Consider the following 18,934-nt stretch of genomic DNA (forward strand, 5'->3'; position numbering starts at 1 on the left):
GAGGAGCATCACCAATGGGTCCCGCTTCTTAACCCACGATATTAAAGCTCTTGATAGTAGATGCGTTCCACAATTTATCGTGATATGAGTGATAACAACACTTTTGGGCTTCATGGGCCGGAAGGACTTTATATATATATATATATATATATAAACTTATGGCTAGATGACTGTCAAATTATTTTTTAATATAAAAATATTATTAAAAAACATAAAAAATTAAAAATTAAATTAACTTGATAATTTTTTTTAAAATCTAGTTATTAACACAATAATATTTTTTAATAAAATAATATTTTTTTTTATTTTTTTTAATTAATCTAAGTTAATTCAATATATATATTTTTTTTTATAACTCGAAGCTTGTCGGGTATCATATTTTAAAACTATGGATCGTATCTAGCCACTTAAGGAATTATTATTATTATTATTATTATTTTGCGAATAACAGATAGATGGCAATAAGCCTACAAGAACTAAAAAAATAAAGAAGGAATAAAGGAATTGCAACATGAAAACCAGGTGCTTGTATAAGATGAGAAGACACGGAATAATAGTGTTTTAAGGATTGTTTTACACGGTTTTTCTGCTTTTAGGTTTTTTTCAATAATATTTTTGTTTTGAAAAATATTAAATTGATTTTTTAAATATTTTTTTTTATGATTTTGACGATGTTAAAATAAGATTTATGAAATAAAAAAACTAAATAAAAAAAAGGGTATGAGAATGTGAAACATTCCCTGGTGCTGCTAGGTGGGTGACGAAGGCCGAACAAACAATCATCAAGAACAATGGGAATGGGGTTGCCTTGCCTCTAAGGCTCTGGAAACTTTCCTAAGAACATCATTTATTGCACTGCTGTGTTTTGTTTTTATCAGGACAGTCGACAGATATGACCAAGTCTGATGTGTGGCCGACCGACCACGTTGATTCAATGATCTACATTAATTTTTCTTTTTTTCTTTCAATTTGGATATTATTTTGGTTAAATTTGATAAATTAATTTGCGATTCAATTGATCCTCAAAAAATCTTGGGTCGACCCTTTGTATGGTGACTTGAGCCTTTTCCTGTCGACCCCGCTCGGGGTTTTAAAACAACGGGAAAGTGGAGGAATTTTCGAGGGGCAAGAAGGTAGAGGGAGGCCTAAAAGCAGACAGGGAGGACCCACGATCATCATCAAGCTCTCCTTCCTCGTCCACCCCACCAAACTAAACTAAAAAAATGTTACCTTTCCCCTTTGCTACTCTTTCCAAGCCAAGCCAAGCCAAACCAAACCAAACCAAATATCAATATCAAGCCATCAATTTTGTTGTTTCTCCTCTCATATATTTGCGATTTCTTTGCTTCTAAATTAACCCTTTCGTGAACCTCTTCTTTCCCTTTCTTCTCTTTGATGCAAGGTGGTTTTCTTGGTGGAGGAAGTGGTGGGTCGGTGTGTATGTCGACGGTGTCAATGGAGGATAACGTGTTGATGTCATCTGAGGACTCGTCAAGCCCGGATGAGGGTGAACTTGAACTGGGTCTCGGTTTGAGTCTTGGTGGTGCTTCTGGTTTTAAGGATTTTGGTCAGCGTAGCAGTCAACAATATGCAAGGATTTTGACTGCTAAGGATTTGCCTTCCCAGGTTTCTTCTTCTTCTTGTTGTTCTTCAACGACTTCGTCTTCTTCTTCTACCTTGAGTAGAGCTAATGCTACTGCTGGGACTAAGAGGGCTGCTGATTCTGTTTCTGCTACTAATGGTGCTGCCAGGTAGCAATCAACACCCTAATAATCTTTATATATATATTTTGTTGTCAAGTATTTACCTTTTTTTATTTTCTCTGGTCTTGGTATTGTTTACTTGACTGATTTTGATGTTGAATTTTGCTTTGTTATGTTCTTGTTTCCTTTTTCCTCTTGCTTTATTTGCCATGAAAATTTGAGGTGTTTATGCATGTGCTGTTGATCCCATGATTCTTGTGCCTAGAATATTACTGTTAGTGTTCGTGTTTTGCCTTGATTAGGATCTTTTTCTATGTTTTCTTTCAATTGTTTTTTCGTAACTCCCACTTTGGCTTGAATCAGAGACAGTGGAATTTACGTTTCCGTTTTTTGGTTATGTAATTTGTGGAATTAATGAATCAAATAGATTAATACATAATCTCAACTGTGAAATTTCCCCCCTGAAAAATGATTCCTAGTTTAAAATGTAAAAAGAATTATAGATTGTGACATCGAGTTGATTCTTAGTTTAACATACTAATACATGGTTTTAAGAAATGAAGGCTGGTTTCACATATCCAGATCTCTTATCTCTTTGATGTATAATCTTTAAATCATCTGTGAATATTCTCATACCTGTACGGATGAAGGTTTGGCAATGGTGCAGTCAACAAATTCTCTGCCTTAGCAAGTGACTATCATTTTTTTGCTTTTGAATAGAAATTGCATAAAATGTTCATGTATATGCATAAATATTCACGGGCATCTTGTTTCCTGGAATAGATCAAGCTCAAGTTCGAAACTTGTGGTTGATGTGATGTCCACCGCTACCCTCTTATTGTACCTTATAATTAAAGAAGTCTCACATTCCTTCTCAGCCATACTTGATTTATTTTTTTTTCTTCTTGCCTTGCTAAGAAGACTCATTTGATGGTGCTAGAGTAACGATTTTAACTAGTGTTAGTTGTTGTGCTGATGGTACAATAATGGTTAATTGAGATGTTGTTTGGATTAGATCATACAACCTAACTTGCTGTTTTTGCTATCAAAAACTCTTTTTTTTTCCCCTTTATAATCTTCCAAACCATTAAATTTCTCAGGTTCCCCTGCGCATACCCTATCATTGGTTAAACACTGCCAAGTTATGTGTTGGAATTTTGTAGATTGACCATGGAGTTGAGCCATGTAATTTTATTGTTTTGTTTCCCTTAGGAAAGATTTATACCTAGACTGATCCCAAGTCACTCACCCCTTATCATTGAGCCAGGCCCTGAGACATGTTTAATATTTTCATATAAGAAGCTATTTGATCCCATATTTTTTTATGGCACCTGGTAATGCAAATATTTTCCTTTCTGTTTTGGTAAGGTAGCCTTGCCTTTGTTATTAACTATACTTGTTCCTGCCTGCTGGGCAGGTTAGATAACTTAAGTTTATGCAATGTATTTAAGTTTTTAGTGTTTTAATTTTTTATGCTATTATACTAATGATTAAAATTTAATCCTTAGATGCCAATTTATACATCTAGCAACAATTTTTTATATACATTTTTTGTAGCAGCAACAAATCTAATTTACACACACTGATATTTTTTATATAGAAAAGATCATATTTGTTGATCTAAACTAAAAAATCCCCACATGCATCATAAGTGGCTCACTGAATCTGATCTTTGAGTTGTTCTTGTTGTCTTTATTATTAACGTTTTGCATCTATATTCCTGACTCAAAATTTAGCCACAATCCTATGTGCGAAACTCTTATCCGAGTACTAATCTTGATAAAACAATAAATAGTTCTTTGCAAAGCACTATTATGTTCTCTTCCAAACTATACAAACAATCAATTAAATACTATTAAGTCATAACCCAAAGTTTTTTGATGAGAAGTTGAGAAATGAAGCTTGATGAAGGAGATTGAAAATACATGGAAAAGTACATATAATTTTTTTTCCACAAGTTTTTGGATTAAATAATTAAAGGTGCCTTAATGATTTAGAGATGAAAGAGAGATGATAGATAGCTTGCAACTTTTATCTGCAGCTCAGGTAATAAGAAAAGTTATAGAAAGAAGAAATACACGAGACCACATTAATTAAAACAAATGCATTACTTGAAACATAAACTATCACAAATATACTATATAAGACTTGTTGTTCTAGTTTCTATATAATTAAGATGATTTCTAGTCCAAGTATCGTATAGAAAGTTGGTTAAAATTAAGTTATAAAAATGATTCATATTCTTATTGGTATGCACAATCTTATTGAGATTCATTTGAATAGCATACCACATGTAAATTAAATATTATGTGAAATGTCTAACAGAGGCAGTGCCACATTAATTTTAGATTGCTTGCTCTCGTCCCTCAATCCTTAGAATTTATAGATATATAGATGTAGATATAGATATTCTAAATTCACTTTCAGCTACTGATGGCGTTGTTTCTGTATCATTTCATTTTGAATCTTGAAGCAGTCAAGTTGTTGGGTGGCCTCCAATAAGATCTCATAGAATGCACATCATGGTTAACCAGGCAAAGTCACAGGCTACTGAAGAGTTCAACTCAATGAATAAACGCAAGAATGCTGTGGAAGAGAAGGTGGGCAACAAAAACATTAATATTGGTAATACCAAGACTAGGACTTCCCTATTTGTCAAGGTGAATATGGATGGAACCCTGATCGGTAGAAAGGTTGATCTGAATGCTCATGGCTGCTATGAGACACTAGCTCAAGCCTTGGAAAATATGTTCCTAAGAACTACCACAACTTTGAACATGGCACGTGAGTTTTTCTCATCCTTTCATCTGAATTTTATAAATGATGACTTAACCCTTTTAATGGGACTTAATTCTGGATTTTTAACCTTAGTTGGAACTAACTAGTGGCATTGGTCTTTCGTGAAATTTAGGATTATGATGCTCAACCTGATTTGAAATATTACCCAATGTTACTTTTATATGAATGCTTCACTAATTGCAAACCTGGCTCTGTTGGTTAGATACATTTTTTCTCATTTTAGATGCCCAATATAGATTTTGATGACTGATAATAAACGTATGTGAGTGTCTCATTTGTTTTGCTTGTTCTATGTGTAAAAATTTATACGCGTCACTTATAAGCTTCTACATGCATACACACAATAAAATTCTTTTTCATTCCGAACTTGATTTTTGAAGGATCTTCAGCAATATCAAGTTTCTTGGGTAGGGAAATTGAATATTTTTCAACGCAGCATATAAAAGTTCTAAAATAGCTGATTCAACTGTATGTCTAATCATAGAATTGCATTCTTTTATTTGAGTAAAATCATTAAGGTAGATACACCATATAATAATCTAATTGCTGGTGATTATATGTGTTCTTAGGATTGAGCACACCTGAACATAAAATAATGATCGATGCAAAAAGACATTCACAATTGCTGGGCGGGTCATCTGAGTTTGTGCTCACTTATGAGGACAAGGATGGGGATTGGATGCTTGTCGGAGATGTTCCTTGGGGGTATGTACCATTCACTCAATATGATCATTTTGTACTTGATTGCTACAATTAAGGAATTGCGAGGAAAACAAATTGTTCTGTTATTGGATCAGACATTGATTGATACTTACATGACATAAATGTATCCATTTACTGGAACTGGAAGCCTAAGCAACAAATTATTCTGTTATTGGATCAGACATTGATTGATACTTGCATGACATGTAAATGTATCCATTTACTAAAACTGGAAGCCTAAGCAAGAGAGGCCTACCGATATTTTAAGAGTGACCAGATGGCTCTGAAATCTTATTTGCAGATTATGATGGAAAAGTTTTCAACTATTTAAATTTGAAAATTACATCTGTTGGTGCTCTGTTTTCCTTCCCCCTCTTCATGCCTCATTAACAATTCATTGTCGTGCACTTTTCTTCTAACAAGTCATTTTATATGGTCTGTTGGTGATGTGAATAATCTTCTTGCTTTTAACTTGTGTTTTGCATTCATTCAGGATGTTTATTAGCTCTGTGAAGAGACTCAGAATCATGAGGATGTCCGAGGCAACTGGACTTGGCAAATGAATGTAAAATCAATGTTATGATTTACCTCTAGAAGTTTCATTTTTCTTTAAACTTTTTTTTAGACAATAAAATAATCTTCACAAGTACTAATTATGTTCCGTCATTTCTTCATTTACAGCTCCAAGCTCGCAAGAAAGGAGTGGAAGACAAAGAACCAAGCCTATCTGGACATCTATCCCTAAATATAAGTAATGAAGAAAAACTTTGGATTGACGAGTGATATACAAAGGAAAAAACAAAGAGTGTTTATAGTGAAAACATTTTGATAAAAAAGTAATTAATGGTCCTCAGCGGCTTTGTGTTGGATTTTGGTTGCTGTATGGTCTTATTATACTATTTGTTCATTCTTGTTATACCTCTGAAAATACCCACCTTACTGTTTTGGAAGCAACAAGCACCTTACCTTTTGCTGTAATATATACATGCATAGTCACTGAATGGCACTTACTGACCTGTAAATTCCTGAATGCTTAATCTTTTTCTCATCGTTAAGGAGGTGAAGAACCTTTTGCTCATGAACCTCTCGAATATCATGTGTTAAGCTCATAGAATTTGGGATGCATAGCCAGTTACTTGGATTTATAATTTAGTGTTAATGATTATGTGGAATTAACTCAGAGAATAAATGGAGTTGGTTTAGCTTTGCTGTAATATCTGATCTTTGTTATGATCTGGTCCTCGGGATATCACTTCCAAAGAAGTTCTTATACTCAGCAGGTTATTTTTGAAGTTGCTCTAATGGGAAATGCTTGTGGACAATAGTTCAAAAAGACTTATGGACTTCAGAGTGATGAGATTTGTCTCTCATTTTTGCATCAGGGTGTGTGCTTTGTTTGCAGGCTGGATCCGAAGGTAATGCCAAAAAATAAAACTCGTGTAGTTTTTTGAGATTGATGAGAAAAAAATTCTCCCTGGGAATTTTAAGCTTTTGGATTTGCTCTCCTGTTTTCATTAACTAGGGAATGGTGCACCAGTGTAGTAATTCATCAAGAGATGATGGGTTGTGAGCATTTTGAACTACAAGAAATTGATTGTTCTTGATACACCTTGCTTGATTAATTGAAACCTTGGCTTACAGCACAAAAATGATTGTGTTCTCCTGGTTGTGAGAGTCGAACTTCATATACCCATTAAACTTCTGGGCAAATAATTTGAACCTTTTGAGTACAGACATTAACAAAGACTAGATACAAAAGAAGAATGATGAAACAAAATAAACAGCAAGGGAACTCAATTAATGTTCCTATACAAGGCCATTTACAGGTGATGTGTTAAAGACAGGCTTGTCTTTGTTACTATCGTATCCACTGCTGTTGCTACTGCTTTTTCTCCTCGGTTTTGCCTCTCCAAGCATTGTTATCACATCTCTCATTGATGGTCTGTCCTTGGGGAGCTTGGCAGTACAAAGAAGTGCTATTCTAAGAACCAATAGCATCTCTTCTTGAACATGCTTGCAATTTCCTACATTCTGGTCTAGTGCTTCTTCTAACGATCTGTTGTCTCTAATCTTTCTCCGAATCCATTCAACGATGTCGACAGATTCCCCAAACTCAGGATCTAAGGGCCGCTTTCCTGTAAGAAGTTCTAATAAAACTACTCCATAGCTGTAAATGTCAATCTTTTCATCAACTTTCAAGGTGTATCCGTATTCTGCAAAAGGATGGTGTAAGAACGTTGTTATTATTTACAGAGAAAACATCTTGAAGCGAAATGGGATTGTTTAAATGTTCGTGGGAGAATATAAGAGAACATTTCTCTCACTTACCAGGGGCAATGTATCCGTATGATCCTGCCACCATGGAAACTGTCTCGTTCTTCCTAATCATCATTCTTGCCAACCCGAAATCAGCGATCCTTGCTTCAAGATCTGTATCAAGCAGTATGTTATTGGACTTGATGTCTCGATGAATAACTGGTGGGCGGCAATCATGGTGAAGATAAGCAAGTCCTTGTGCAACTCCAAGTGCGATATTATATCGCGATACCCAGTCTACAAGCAACCTTCCTGCTTGTTTGCCATGCAAGACTTCTCCGAGGCTGCCATTTTGCATATATTCATATAGTATCATCATGTCGGAATCATTATGAAGAAAGCCTAATAACCGAACAATATTTCGATGCCTTAGCTTCCCCAAGAGGTTCACCTCTCCGACAAAATCACTGCTGCTTCCTGTTTCGATGTCTGCTCCTGATCTCCATAGCTTCTTTACTGCAACAACCGTGTTCGACCTAGGCACCTCAGCTTTGTAAACAGTCCCAGTTGCTCCCATTCCAATCACGTTTGATTCCTTTAAGCAAGCTAGAATGTCAGAACTAGTGAAACCAAGCCTCTGGTAAGCCATCAATCTCCATGGCCACTCTCCACTGCCCATTTCATAACTTTTTTCGAAGCAGCTTCCGTTTGAATACCACCTTTTATAGAGAAGTCGAGCACCGACAAATGCAATCCCAACTGCTAAAACTGATGAAATCCCAATGAGCCACCCGGCAACTATGCGCTTTGTATGCACATTTCTTTGCTCCGATGCATTTAGCAAACTGTGGCTACATGGAGGCAGGACACCGCCACAGAGACCCACATTCCCGACGAGATCATCTGGATTGATGGCTCTTAGCACGCCATTTGCAGGAACAGGACCTTGTAGTTTGTTATACGAGACATTCAGCATTTCCAAGGCAGGGGAGGAGCCAAAATTCTCAGGCAATCCACCAGTTAAAGAGTTGTTTGATAGATCAAGAACGGCCAGTGCAGGCATCATTGCAACTGTTTTTGGGATTTCTCCAGTCAATCGGTTGTTCTTAAGATTCAAATTTACAAGTTTCTCACATGAAGCAACGCTAGCTGGAATGGAACCAGAGAAATGGTTTGATGAGAGATCAAGCGCAGAAAGTGAAGGACGGTCCTGGAACTGGTCAGGGATCTCACCTTCTAAGTTATTGTTTGAGGCCATGAAGGTTTGTAGATTTTGAATGGAAAGAACTGTGGAAGGAAGAGAGGATCGGAGTCGGTTTCTTGAGATATCAATGAAGGAAAGTGATGAAGAAAAGGCTAGATCAATTGGGATTTGACCAGTGAGGCTATTATTTGCCAACTCTAACCTCTGAAGCTTCCCTAATTTGCCTAGTCCAACTGGAATTGCCCCAGAAAGAAAATTGTTTTGCATACGTACACGAACAAGAGAGAAGCATGTTGATAAAGAATCAGGAATCGGACCTGAGAAGGAATTGTTGAAGAGAATGAGCTTGGTGAGATTACCACCATTACACAAGCTTGCTGGAATCTCCCCAGATAATGAATTGGATGATACGTCCAACCATTGCAATGGTGAATTCTTGCCGAGATCTCTTGGCAGTGGACCTGACAATGAGTTGCTCCACAGCTCAAGCACTGATAACTGAGTCAACCCTCCAACTCCAGCAGGAATTGAACCTGAAAGCTGGTTGGACATCAGATTCAAGAGCTGCAGGTTTTTCAAATTAACAATCTCAGCAGGGATTTCTCCTGATAAATGATTGTCAGACAGGTCTAATAGTTGCAGTGAAGTGATGTTTCCAATCGCCGCTGGAAGTTTGCCTTCAAGATTATTCTGATACAGGAATACAGTCTCAAGTGCCTTAAGTCTCCCCAATTCAGCTGGAATATCACCACTAAGATTTCCAACTGCCAAATCAAGATACTTCAGATTAGTGAGATTTCCAAACTCTGCTGGGATTCCACCTTCAAACTCATTGTATCCTATAATTATTTTCTCCAGTGATGAAAGCAGCCCCAGCTCTGCTGGTAATTGACCAGTGAGATTATTCCCAGAAAGGCCAAGAAACTTGAGCTTTTGCAAGTTCCTGAAAGATTTTGGAATGGAACCTTCAAAGAAACTCCCTCTGAGATCAAGAGTCTCTAGTGAAGTCGCATTGCCAAGATCCTCAGGAATAATTCCAGAGAAATTATTGCTTGAAGCATTTAGCAAAGTCAGACCAGCTGCTCTTCCAAGACCAACAGGAAAGCTACCAATAAAGAGGTTCTGACTCACATCAATGTCTTCCAGTGAAGTGAGATTGGATACAGCTTTTGTCAACGATGAAGAGAACCCATTGCAGCACAAGTTTAGAGAAGTCAAACTCTCTAGTCTTTGGATGTCATCGGATACATGTCCACTGAGATTCATGTGGGAGAGATCAAGCTTTTCAACAGCTCCATTGGAGTTGCACCAAACTCCAGCCCAGTTACAATGAGCTGAACTGTTGGACAGTTTCCAATCTCGAAGACTATTCGATGGATCTAGAAGACCAGCTTTTAGAGATAGCAAAGCTGACACTTCATCACCCAACACTTTTTTCTCAACCACCACAGCAGAACCAATCCCAACGCAACAGCAGAACAACAAAACCAGGACTTGCAACCGCAAATTGTTCTTGTCCATTGGATTTGTAGGCAGTCTATCAGTTCTCCACCATTTCAGTGACAGCAGTTAGTGAAGGTTAGAGTGCCTCAGAGAGAGGCAGAGAGCTTTTGTGGGAAGAAATGGAGAGGAGATTAATTTGCGTAAAGAGTAGTTATATAAGTAGCAATGAAATGGTGATTAGTATAATAATCATAGAGGGAGCTCATGAGCTCGTGAGATCTTGGGTTCCGCAACAGCTGTTAATCAGCAAGTAATGACAGGGAAGCTTTTGGACCCATTGGAAGCTTCTCCGACATTAAACATGGCTAGAGAATGTGTTTTTTGATTCTTACTCTTGTTATATGCAAGCACATTCTTCTACTTCTGTTGCAGTAAGAGCCAACTACTTGAGGTGGCAAGTCATATTCAGCTTTACAAGTACTTTCTTCCACCATTTTAAACCATTTTTATTAAACCTGACCCGTAGATTAACCCGTGATCCGGTTAACCAAAAATCATCTCGCATCGAGTTTTACAACTATGATTTAGACTTGGATTTGGTGGTGTAGTAGGGTAACTTTGAAGTATTGACAAGAATGTAGGAATCATGATATTGATGTGCATGTGAACAATATTTTGCCAATAAAAACCCACATGGTGTCTACTAAATCATGCTGCTCTCTCTCCAAATAATTCTTTCAAAGAAATCAAAACCAACCGATGATCACATTGCTTGGCTCAATTATTAATCTGAAGGCTTCAGATCAACATCACAGTTCATGGATTAATTAATTAATTAATTAAGTGGCTCTAATTACACCTTTAGTGGGTTAGTTATTTGTTATGATTGAGTAGGAAAGAATCTTTCCATGTTATGTGGCAATCCCATCACACAAAAAGGCCAATACCACTAAGGCCTTTGTCCATGAAACTCTCACTGGTTCATGGATGGCCAATACCCGACTCGATTCGGTTTCGAGTTAGATTAAATATTAATCTACCCGACTCTTAAAACCTGAACACAATGGTTATGATTTATATTATTTAATATATAATTAACTTGGTATGCATATAAATTTTTTCAACTAATTACTATATGGGTGTTTTCTTGTAATTAAGAAGATTAACTATGGAAACGAAAAATGTCAAGAGGAGATAATTAAATAGATAAAACAAGGGAAGGAAACATGAGGAAATGGAAAAAAGTGATCGACATTACCCCACCAACAGCCAATTCTTTTTAAGATAAAGTTTTTTTTTAATGACAAGTGAAAGAGAGAGTGGAGAATTATGTCAAATTTCACATGCACACATGTGGAAGTAAATTTTATTTTTCAAAGTGGAAACAGAGAGTTAGTGACATAGTAACAGCATTGCTTTTATTTTTTAATTTGTATTTGTTAAAATAAAGCAAGAAAATGGGGGCCATGTGAAGCAGCAGCTTCCTAGAGAGAGAAGCCTAATCCCTGCTGCTTCCTATTATTAGAGAGAGAGAGAGAGAGAGAGAGAGAGAGAGGCATAAGCAAGAGCAGCACTGCTCATATTTATTTACATAAACAAATGATGAAGAATACAGACATGTATGGATTGAAAAATGCTAGAACAGTGAATATTTGGAGAGTTCATGGGAGCGGAGGGGATGAGGTGCTCCACATGGATTTATGCCATGGCAAAGCGTTGCCAGCCCTTTTATGATCCTGAAATACAACAAGGACGGGACAAGGGGAGGCTGCCCATGTGCCACATGCTTGAGGTGGATGCTATGCCTGGCATTTTCCAATTACATGGCATCGGAAACCATAGCCAATCAACCATATATCCTGCTTAGTATCATCAGGAACGAAGGCAAGAGCATGGCTGCAAATGTTTTTTATTTATTTGAAAATATGGTATAATTGTTATCGTAATCATAATTGTGTTTTCAAATGAACACCTTCATTGTATTTTAAAGCAAAGTTATTAAATTCAAATTAACCTGATGAGTTGACTTGAGATCTGATCAACTCACTGATTGAACCAGTTAGAATAAGACAAGAGATCGGCCAATGTAAAACCAGACAAAACTTGGGCGATCCATGACCTGAGCAAACCCGAACGAGATCTTTTTTTTTTCTTTCAAATGTGGTTTTTTTTTCTAAACCCTTTTTTTCATATTTTTTTAGTTGGTTATTAACACTTTTCAAAATTTATTATATAAATACTAGAAGAATATTTTATTTTTTTATGTGAAATTTGAAACCCTTTAGTATATATACTCTATATTTTTAAGAAAAAAAATATTTTTTCAATATGAGATTTAAAGCTCTTTAGTATATACTAGTTAAGTGGCCCGCGCTTCACTGCAGGCTCATCATATATTTTTTTAAAAATTTGTATCCTGACGATGGCAGGATCCAAGTTTATTTTGAGCCCTGCACAGCTAATGACCCAAGGTTATTTTGAGTTCCGCAGCATGCAGGGCCCAAGAATAGTTGAGTCTTGGCGAGCCCAAACGCCACATGTGTGCTGGGGTGTACCCGGCCCTCAAACAAACAACCCAAGTGCCACGTATGCGAAGGGGTGTGTCCAGTATAAAGGCAAGAGCCTAAACACCACATAGGAGCAAGGGTGTCCCAGCATTACAATAGGAGCCCAAGTGCCACGTGTTATAAAGTATTTATTTATAACACAAAAAATAATATTTTTAATATTAATACTTTTGATAAAAATAATAATATTCATAACACATAATATTATTTTAATTCCAAGAATATTTAGAACACAAATAATAATATTTTTTTTATATTAAAACTTTGAATTTTTATAAAAGTAACAATATTTTAACAAAAATAATAATATCTTTGAGATGAATACTTTGTATTCGAAGAAAAATAATAATATTGACAACGCAAATTATAATATTTTTTATATTAATACTTAGAATTGTTTAATATTTTTAATAATACTACGCCGCGGGCTCACTCTTTATTTTTATAAAAAATTATAATGTAAATAATAATATATTTTTTTCAAATTTATTAATTATTTTATTAATAATATTAATTATATTAAAAATAATAATATTTCTAAAAATAATAATAATATTTAGAATCCTAGAACCTATGAACATTAAGTCTTGATGAAGAACCCAATAGAATTGGGTCCTTACTAGACCCATTTCCCTTAAGTTCTTAGCCATAACCTAAGCACCACTTATCCCCAACCCAACACAGCCCAAGCGCCACGTATGCGCTGGGGAGTGCCCAACCCATAGGCAGAGCCCAAGCGCCACGTGTGTGCCGAGAGTGCTCACCTATAAGCTTAGCCCCTACTAACAATGTAGCCCATAATAAAAGCTCTTACAATCCACAACATAGTCTACAGTGAAAGCACTCACAATGCATCCACAATAAATTTACTCATAGTGAACAGTGGCCCGCGTTACAGTGAAACACTGATACCTTTTAGTTATAGTTAATACTCTATATTCACAAGAAAAAAAAAGTTATATTTTTTAAATGTGGGATTTGAAATCCTTTAGTATATATACTTTATGTTCACAAGAAACAAATTATATTTTTTCAATGTAGGATAATGTTATTTTAATATATTCTTTTAAACTTCATCCTAAATTTACATGAATTGTTTCTTAATTTTTTCACATGAAATATTAAAATTTTAAATGTATTTTTTTTATTTTTTCAGGTTGACCCGTGTAACCTATGACCTAATTTCTTGACTGTATCAATTCTCGAGTTGGGTTTGATAACAAGGAATATATATATATATATATATATATATATATATATATATATATATATATATGAAATAGTTTTGTAGATTGAACACGATAGGGTGCTTGTGGGCAATATTGTGTTGCAAGAGATGGGCATGCAATTAAGTAGATTTTTCCACCTGAAGCAAGCCCATGATTTTAGAATGGCTTACATGGCATGATCCACCTCCAAAGCAAGCAGACCCATCAGGTCTCAGGCCCGAATTGGAAGCAGAGATTTTTCCACCTCTGCATGGCCAGGCTCAAGCTGCAGTACCTCAGCTAGGAAAATCTTAACCATGTGTTGGCGACCAGTCCTGTGGTTTTGGTTCTAAGAATGTGAATGGCTGTCATTGATACACACCATCTCTCCTCTCTTGACACCATACCCATACAGCAAGAACTGGTCTGAGGTCTCCTTATTATACTCTTTCTCTGTCTCTATAGAGTCTATACGTTCATTACTCGCTCTACAATGGCAACCCTGCAGTCTCTTGCATTAGCCTCTCCTGTGGCGCAGCACTTGCAGCACCAAACCCGTTCTTTCTCAGGTACTTGGTTACTTTGCTCTTGCAAAAAATGCTGGAATTCATCCATCTTCTTTGTTAGAAATGTGCAATACGGTAGAGGTAACTTCGTGGTTTTCCAAATCCAGAACTGTAAGTTAAGGGTATCCTCGAGTCAGCTTGAGACCGACCAAGTCATCGTATTTCAATTTGCTAGTTTTTGTGAAACCTCTAATCTCTGAGTCTATCCTGTTTTTCTGGCAGGCTCAGGATCTTGGGCTGTGAATAAGAGTTCCTACTCCCTATTCAATGGCCAATCGTTGTGCTTGCCTCGCCTGCGGTTGCCCTTGATCAGGCGAAAGTTGCGGACCTCTGGACTTGTTACTATGACGGTGAAACCAGCAATTCAGTTTGTTCAAGGAGCTGATGAACAGACTGTACCAGATGTAAGGCTTACAAAGTCGAGAGATGGTACGAATGGCATGGCGATATTCACCTTTGATCAACCTTCAGTTTTTGACTCGTCTGCTGAAGTTGGTGATATCACTGGTTTCTACATGATCGATGAGGAAGGGATTCTTCAATCAGTTGATGTTAATGCCAAATTCGTCAATGGAAAACCAGAAAGAATTGAAGCAAAATACATCATGCGGACTCCTAGAGAGTGGGACAGATTCATGAGATTCATGGAGAGATATGCTAATGCAAATGGCTTACAATTCGTCAAGAAATGAGGCAATGCATATCCTTCCCTTTCCCTTCTTTCTTTCACCTGTCCTCTTACTGTTTTCTAAATTTCTCAAAAGCAAAACTTGAAGACATTGGTTGATGCTCTGTTAGGTTGTCTGCAACATCTCATTCTGCCTCTCTTTAACAAACTTTGCAGTTCTTAATTAGTGGTGTACACTTCCACTTCCTTTCACTACTTCATATGCGTAAGTGAGATGGCTAGGGTTTTAGAACCTGTGTCTCTCATGTATACAATCTACTGTTTCAAATTCCAGTTTGAGATAAGATGGATGGATGGATGGATGGTCATTAAGGTAAAGTTTGTAATTGTGGGGTGCAATTCAGTGATTGATTAGCCATGGATATGTATCTTCTTTAACATTGTTTTACTTCCTCGCATCTCTTTGCAAATCACTCCCCTTTAATATAGACATTTAATGGCACAAATTCATAGCCTCTAGGCCTGTTTATCATGGATAATCTGCTTCGTGTGTGTGGTTTTGTTCAAGAATGAAGGGTAGTAGAACTTTATTACCTTGAAAAAATGCACTCAGAGTTCAATTGTACATTAAACTTCAACTTAAAAAAGACTAACTTTCTTTATCAATGAGAACTCCAGCAATTCTCAATGATCATGATCCCCTGAGGCAATACTAATAGCAAATAAAAGCAGACTACTGTAGTTCACCAAACGCCCATGTCACTTCCAGGTCACTGCAACTTATAAGAGATTAACTTTCTAATTTAATGCAAACTCCCCCAATACCAATGATCATTATCCTCTGAGGCAATACTAATAGCACGTAAAAGCAGGCTGTTGTAGTACACAAAACCGGCACCGCCCATGTCACTTCCAGGTCACTGAAATGGGGCTTCTAACCTTGTAAAGTCCATGTTGAGAGTGCACCCATGTCAAATGCCCTTGTGCGAAGTCTACCTCCCCTCTTCCTGCTTTCTTTCTTGAAATGAACCATACTTTGTAACTCAAACTTTGATTTATGTGCTTGAAAATTAGCCTTCGAGGTCTTACTCTCACTTTGACTCCTTCAGGTGCTGTAACTTCAACTGAGTAGATGGAATTAGGGCTTCCAACATTCGTTACGTGCCTCTTTATCATCTTACTTCTTGTTCCGTGCTTGAAGATTATGGAAATGGAAGGATAATTGAGGCTGAAACCCCTATTCTTCTGCAATAAATCATTGCAACTAACATTCCTCTGTGTGATAGCAAAAATGTCTGATCTTGTGTATCGAAGTGTGCATAGATGAGTGATATAATCATCTGGCCTGATATCATATATTAGTCCTGGACTCAGGGCTCTTTCTGGGTTTACATGTCCAGCTCCAATGGCGAAAACTCCTGCCGGTTTATCTCCATCCATTATTGGATGTCCTGAATGGTCAGTTACATCTGCAGTAGTCATTATTGCAGATTTAACAGCTGCAGGAGTCCATTTGGGATGAGCTGAGCGGATGAGTGCAGCAATTCCACTAACATGGGGGCAGGCCATGGATGTCCCTGACATGACTGTGAAATTTGTTCTTCTAGTATCTTCCGGGAGACTGGAGGGACCCAAATTTTGAGGCCAGGCTGCAATTATGTTGACTCCTGGTGCAATTACATCTGGTTTGAGGATTGAGGGATTGGAATAACTTGGTCCTCGAGCTGAAAACTGCGCTACTGCTGGTGCTCTAGATTTCCCGATAACAGTTCCTCCGTATACAATTCGAGCTTGAGGTTTACTAGTAGAGTTTAAGTAAGCTTTCAAGCGAACTGCTTCATTAAAACCAATTGATGTTGCAGGCAAGACATGGACATCAACCGAGTCCTCCTGCAGATTGATTGCGGTATTGGCTAAGATCATTGCAGCCCCACCAGATTCCTTCACAGCAAGTCCTTTTTCTGTCCTCCCATTAACACCTCTGTCACAAACCACCATTTTCCCGAGAACTTTTTCCCTTGGGAGAGAACCTCTGAAACAAAATTCGCTCCCATTGTCCCCTGTTACATAAACCAGTTCAAGTTCTTTTGTGGTGCTTGATAACCGGTTCCCGGGATACATGGATTCTCCATGAAGGAGTTGTCCATTGTCCAACTGGACAAAAGCTGGAAATCTCCTATCAAGTGTGCTTGCACCAATAGTAGCAATCCATGGAGCTTCATTAGCAACTGAGTTTTGGATAGGGCCATTGTTCCCTGCTGCACATACAACTGAAATTCCACGCTCCATTGCCCGAAAACTGCCAATCGCAATGGTATCTGCAAAAAGTGGCAATGGAAAGCCACCCAGAGAGAGGGAGAGGACGTCAACTCCATCTCTAATCGCAAGGTCCATTGCTGCTAGGATATCAGAGCTGTAGCAACCGCTGAACCAGCAAACTTTGTACATTGCAAGGTGTGCTCCAGGGGCCATGCCTCGAGCCACACCAGAACCTAGACCAAGCACACTCGCCATCGGGACCGAGACTCCTCCGGCTGTGGATGTTGTGTGAGTGCCATGTCCATGCGAATCTCTTGGTGATGCATATTCCTGGACATTTTCTGGTGAGGCTGAGGTAGAAGCCATACGGTGACCTTTAGTGAAGAACCTTGCACCGATGAGTTTTCTATTACAGTTAGACGAATTAAAGTCTTGTCCTTCCTGGCAAATCCCTCGCCACTTCTTGGGAACCGGAGGCATTCCTTGATCATTGAAACTTGGACTCTCGGGCCAAACTCCAGTGTCAAGCACCCCAATTATCACTCCACGACCAAACCCAGACTTGTACCAAGCATCTTCTCTTGTGGGGCTAAGTCCCAAGAACTTGTAGGAATATGTTGTCTGGAGTTGGAACCTCATGTCCGGTCTAATAGCAACAACATCAGGCAACTTTTGCAATGACTCCATCTCTGATTCAGAGAGCATAGCCGCAAAACCCTCCATGGCAGAACTGTAAGAGTAAAGAAGCCGAGAGGAATGGTGTTCTTCAGACGAAACAGTTCTTTCAAGAAACGAGAGATGCCATCGAGGCTTGGAGGAGAACAAAGGCCTTGTGGTGCCATGTGGATGGAGCTGAACAATGTAGGTTTGGAGTGCTGTGTGTGCATGGAGGAAGGCAAAGAAGTTGAAAAAAAGAATGGAAAAGAAGGGATGTATTTTGGATTCCTTAGACATGTTAAGACCACAGTTTGCAAGGATTCTGATGCATGATTTGGCGATAGAATTGCGGGGTATTTGAAGGAGCTGGAGAGAATTCAAAGATGAGAGACTCGGGCAGCAGTTCTTGGCTCTAAGAATACGAAACTCGTGAAATTTAAGAGCTCTTCATCACGAGGATCCTTTGTTTATAGACAACAAGAGCAAGGCTCTCTTGTTTCCAGAGGATCTATACATGGAGTCCATATCCTCTGGTTTCACGAGATGTTTTTGCTAGCTTTAATGCATGTTATATCCGTTAGATTCCATGTCTATGAATCTTGGTCTGATCTTGAGTTTATTGGCTTTGTCTCTGTCCTTTTTGTTCGATGATTTTAAGCCAACCTGCGTGTTAACTGAGACTGGGATTTCTCATCAGACGACCTTAAAAAGCACCCAACATCGACTCGATGCATTAAAGGGGAAAATACTTCTTAATCACAAGTTTAATCCTTGAACATATGGAATTTGTAATAGATAAGAGTAAGGAGCTGCAAGAACGTATTAGGAAGGCGAGAAATGGACAAGGGACTCATTAAATGTCGTTCCAAGTGCATTTATGCACACGCTCTATGCTTCTCTGGCTTCCCTCTCCCCGTGCAGCTTGTTCTTGACTGCATTTAT

At 37.8% G+C, this 18,934-nt stretch overlaps 4 protein-coding genes across 6 annotated transcripts; 2 read left to right on the forward strand and 2 right to left on the reverse strand.

Annotated features, from left to right (window-relative positions):
• The first annotated feature begins 1,032 nt into the window (after window positions 1-1,032).
• LOC118050037 (auxin-responsive protein IAA11) lies at window positions 1,033-6,282 on the forward strand. Of its 3 annotated transcripts, none has more exons than XM_035060250.2 (5): window positions 1,033-1,751; window positions 4,177-4,487; window positions 5,072-5,207; window positions 5,698-5,780; window positions 5,886-6,282. In XM_035060250.2, the coding sequence occupies exons 1-4, from the start codon at window positions 1,396-1,398 to the stop codon at window positions 5,765-5,767; spliced, it is 873 nt and encodes a 290-aa protein (XP_034916141.1). In that variant the 5' UTR covers window positions 1,033-1,395; the 3' UTR covers window positions 5,768-5,780; window positions 5,886-6,282. The 3 variants fall into 3 exon arrangements, with proteins under 3 accessions (XP_034916141.1, XP_034916140.1, XP_034916142.1); XM_035060249.2 differs by having other exon boundaries at window positions 1,036-1,751; window positions 5,698-5,769; XM_035060251.2 differs by having other exon boundaries at window positions 1,040-1,751; window positions 4,180-4,487; window positions 5,698-5,769.
• Window positions 6,283-6,794: 512 nt separating this feature from the next.
• LOC118050036 (uncharacterized) lies at window positions 6,795-10,491 on the reverse strand. Its single transcript, XM_035060248.2, has 2 exons — window positions 7,533-10,491; window positions 6,795-7,417 (listed from the first exon to the last, which is right to left on the reverse strand). The coding sequence occupies exons 1-2, from the start codon at window positions 10,183-10,185 to the stop codon at window positions 7,011-7,013; spliced, it is 3,060 nt and encodes a 1,019-aa protein (XP_034916139.1). The 5' UTR covers window positions 10,186-10,491; the 3' UTR covers window positions 6,795-7,010.
• A 3,717-nt stretch (window positions 10,492-14,208) lies between these two features.
• Window positions 14,209-15,524, forward strand: LOC118050035 (photosystem II reaction center PSB28 protein, chloroplastic). The gene is made up of 2 exons (XM_035060246.2): window positions 14,209-14,451; window positions 14,671-15,524. The coding sequence occupies exons 1-2, from the start codon at window positions 14,376-14,378 to the stop codon at window positions 15,138-15,140; spliced, it is 546 nt and encodes a 181-aa protein (XP_034916137.1). The 5' UTR covers window positions 14,209-14,375; the 3' UTR covers window positions 15,141-15,524.
• A 458-nt stretch (window positions 15,525-15,982) lies between these two features.
• On the reverse strand, window positions 15,983-18,562 carry LOC118050034 (subtilisin-like protease SBT1.2). Its single transcript, XM_035060245.2, has one exon. It carries the CDS (start codon window positions 18,287-18,289, stop codon window positions 15,983-15,985), a length of 2,307 nt encoding a protein of 768 aa, XP_034916136.1. The 5' UTR covers window positions 18,290-18,562.
• Between the last annotated feature and the right edge of the window lie 372 nt (window positions 18,563-18,934).

The sequence above is a fragment of the Populus alba genome, chromosome 2 (genome assembly GCF_005239225.2).
Source record: "Populus alba chromosome 2, ASM523922v2, whole genome shotgun sequence".
NCBI classification, from domain to species: domain Eukaryota; kingdom Viridiplantae; phylum Streptophyta; class Magnoliopsida; order Malpighiales; family Salicaceae; genus Populus; species Populus alba.

Excerpts from the sequence above, each read along its gene's own strand:
- LOC118050036 (XM_035060248.2), bottom strand. The coding sequence starts at position 10,185 with ATGGACAAGAACAATTTGCGGTTGCAAGTCCTGGTTTTGTTGTTCTGC. Across the intron at positions 7,418-7,532 it reads ATACGGATACATTGCCCCTG|AATACGGATACACCTTGAAA; the intron begins GTAAGTGAGAGA and ends ATCCTTTTGCAG.
- LOC118050035 (XM_035060246.2), top strand. The coding sequence starts at position 14,376 with ATGGCAACCCTGCAGTCTCTTGCATTAGCCTCTCCTGTGGCGCAGCAC. Across the intron at positions 14,452-14,670 it reads CCAAACCCGTTCTTTCTCAG|GCTCAGGATCTTGGGCTGTG; the intron begins GTACTTGGTTAC and ends TTTTTCTGGCAG.
- LOC118050037 (XM_035060250.2), top strand. The coding sequence starts at position 1,396 with ATGCAAGGTGGTTTTCTTGGTGGAGGAAGTGGTGGGTCGGTGTGTATG. Across the intron at positions 4,488-5,071 it reads CACAACTTTGAACATGGCAC|GATTGAGCACACCTGAACAT; the intron begins GTGAGTTTTTCT and ends ATGTGTTCTTAG. Across the intron at positions 5,208-5,697 it reads GTCGGAGATGTTCCTTGGGG|GATGTTTATTAGCTCTGTGA; the intron begins GTATGTACCATT and ends GCATTCATTCAG.
- LOC118050034 (XM_035060245.2), bottom strand. The coding sequence starts at position 18,289 with ATGTCTAAGGAATCCAAAATACATCCCTTCTTTTCCATTCTTTTTTTC.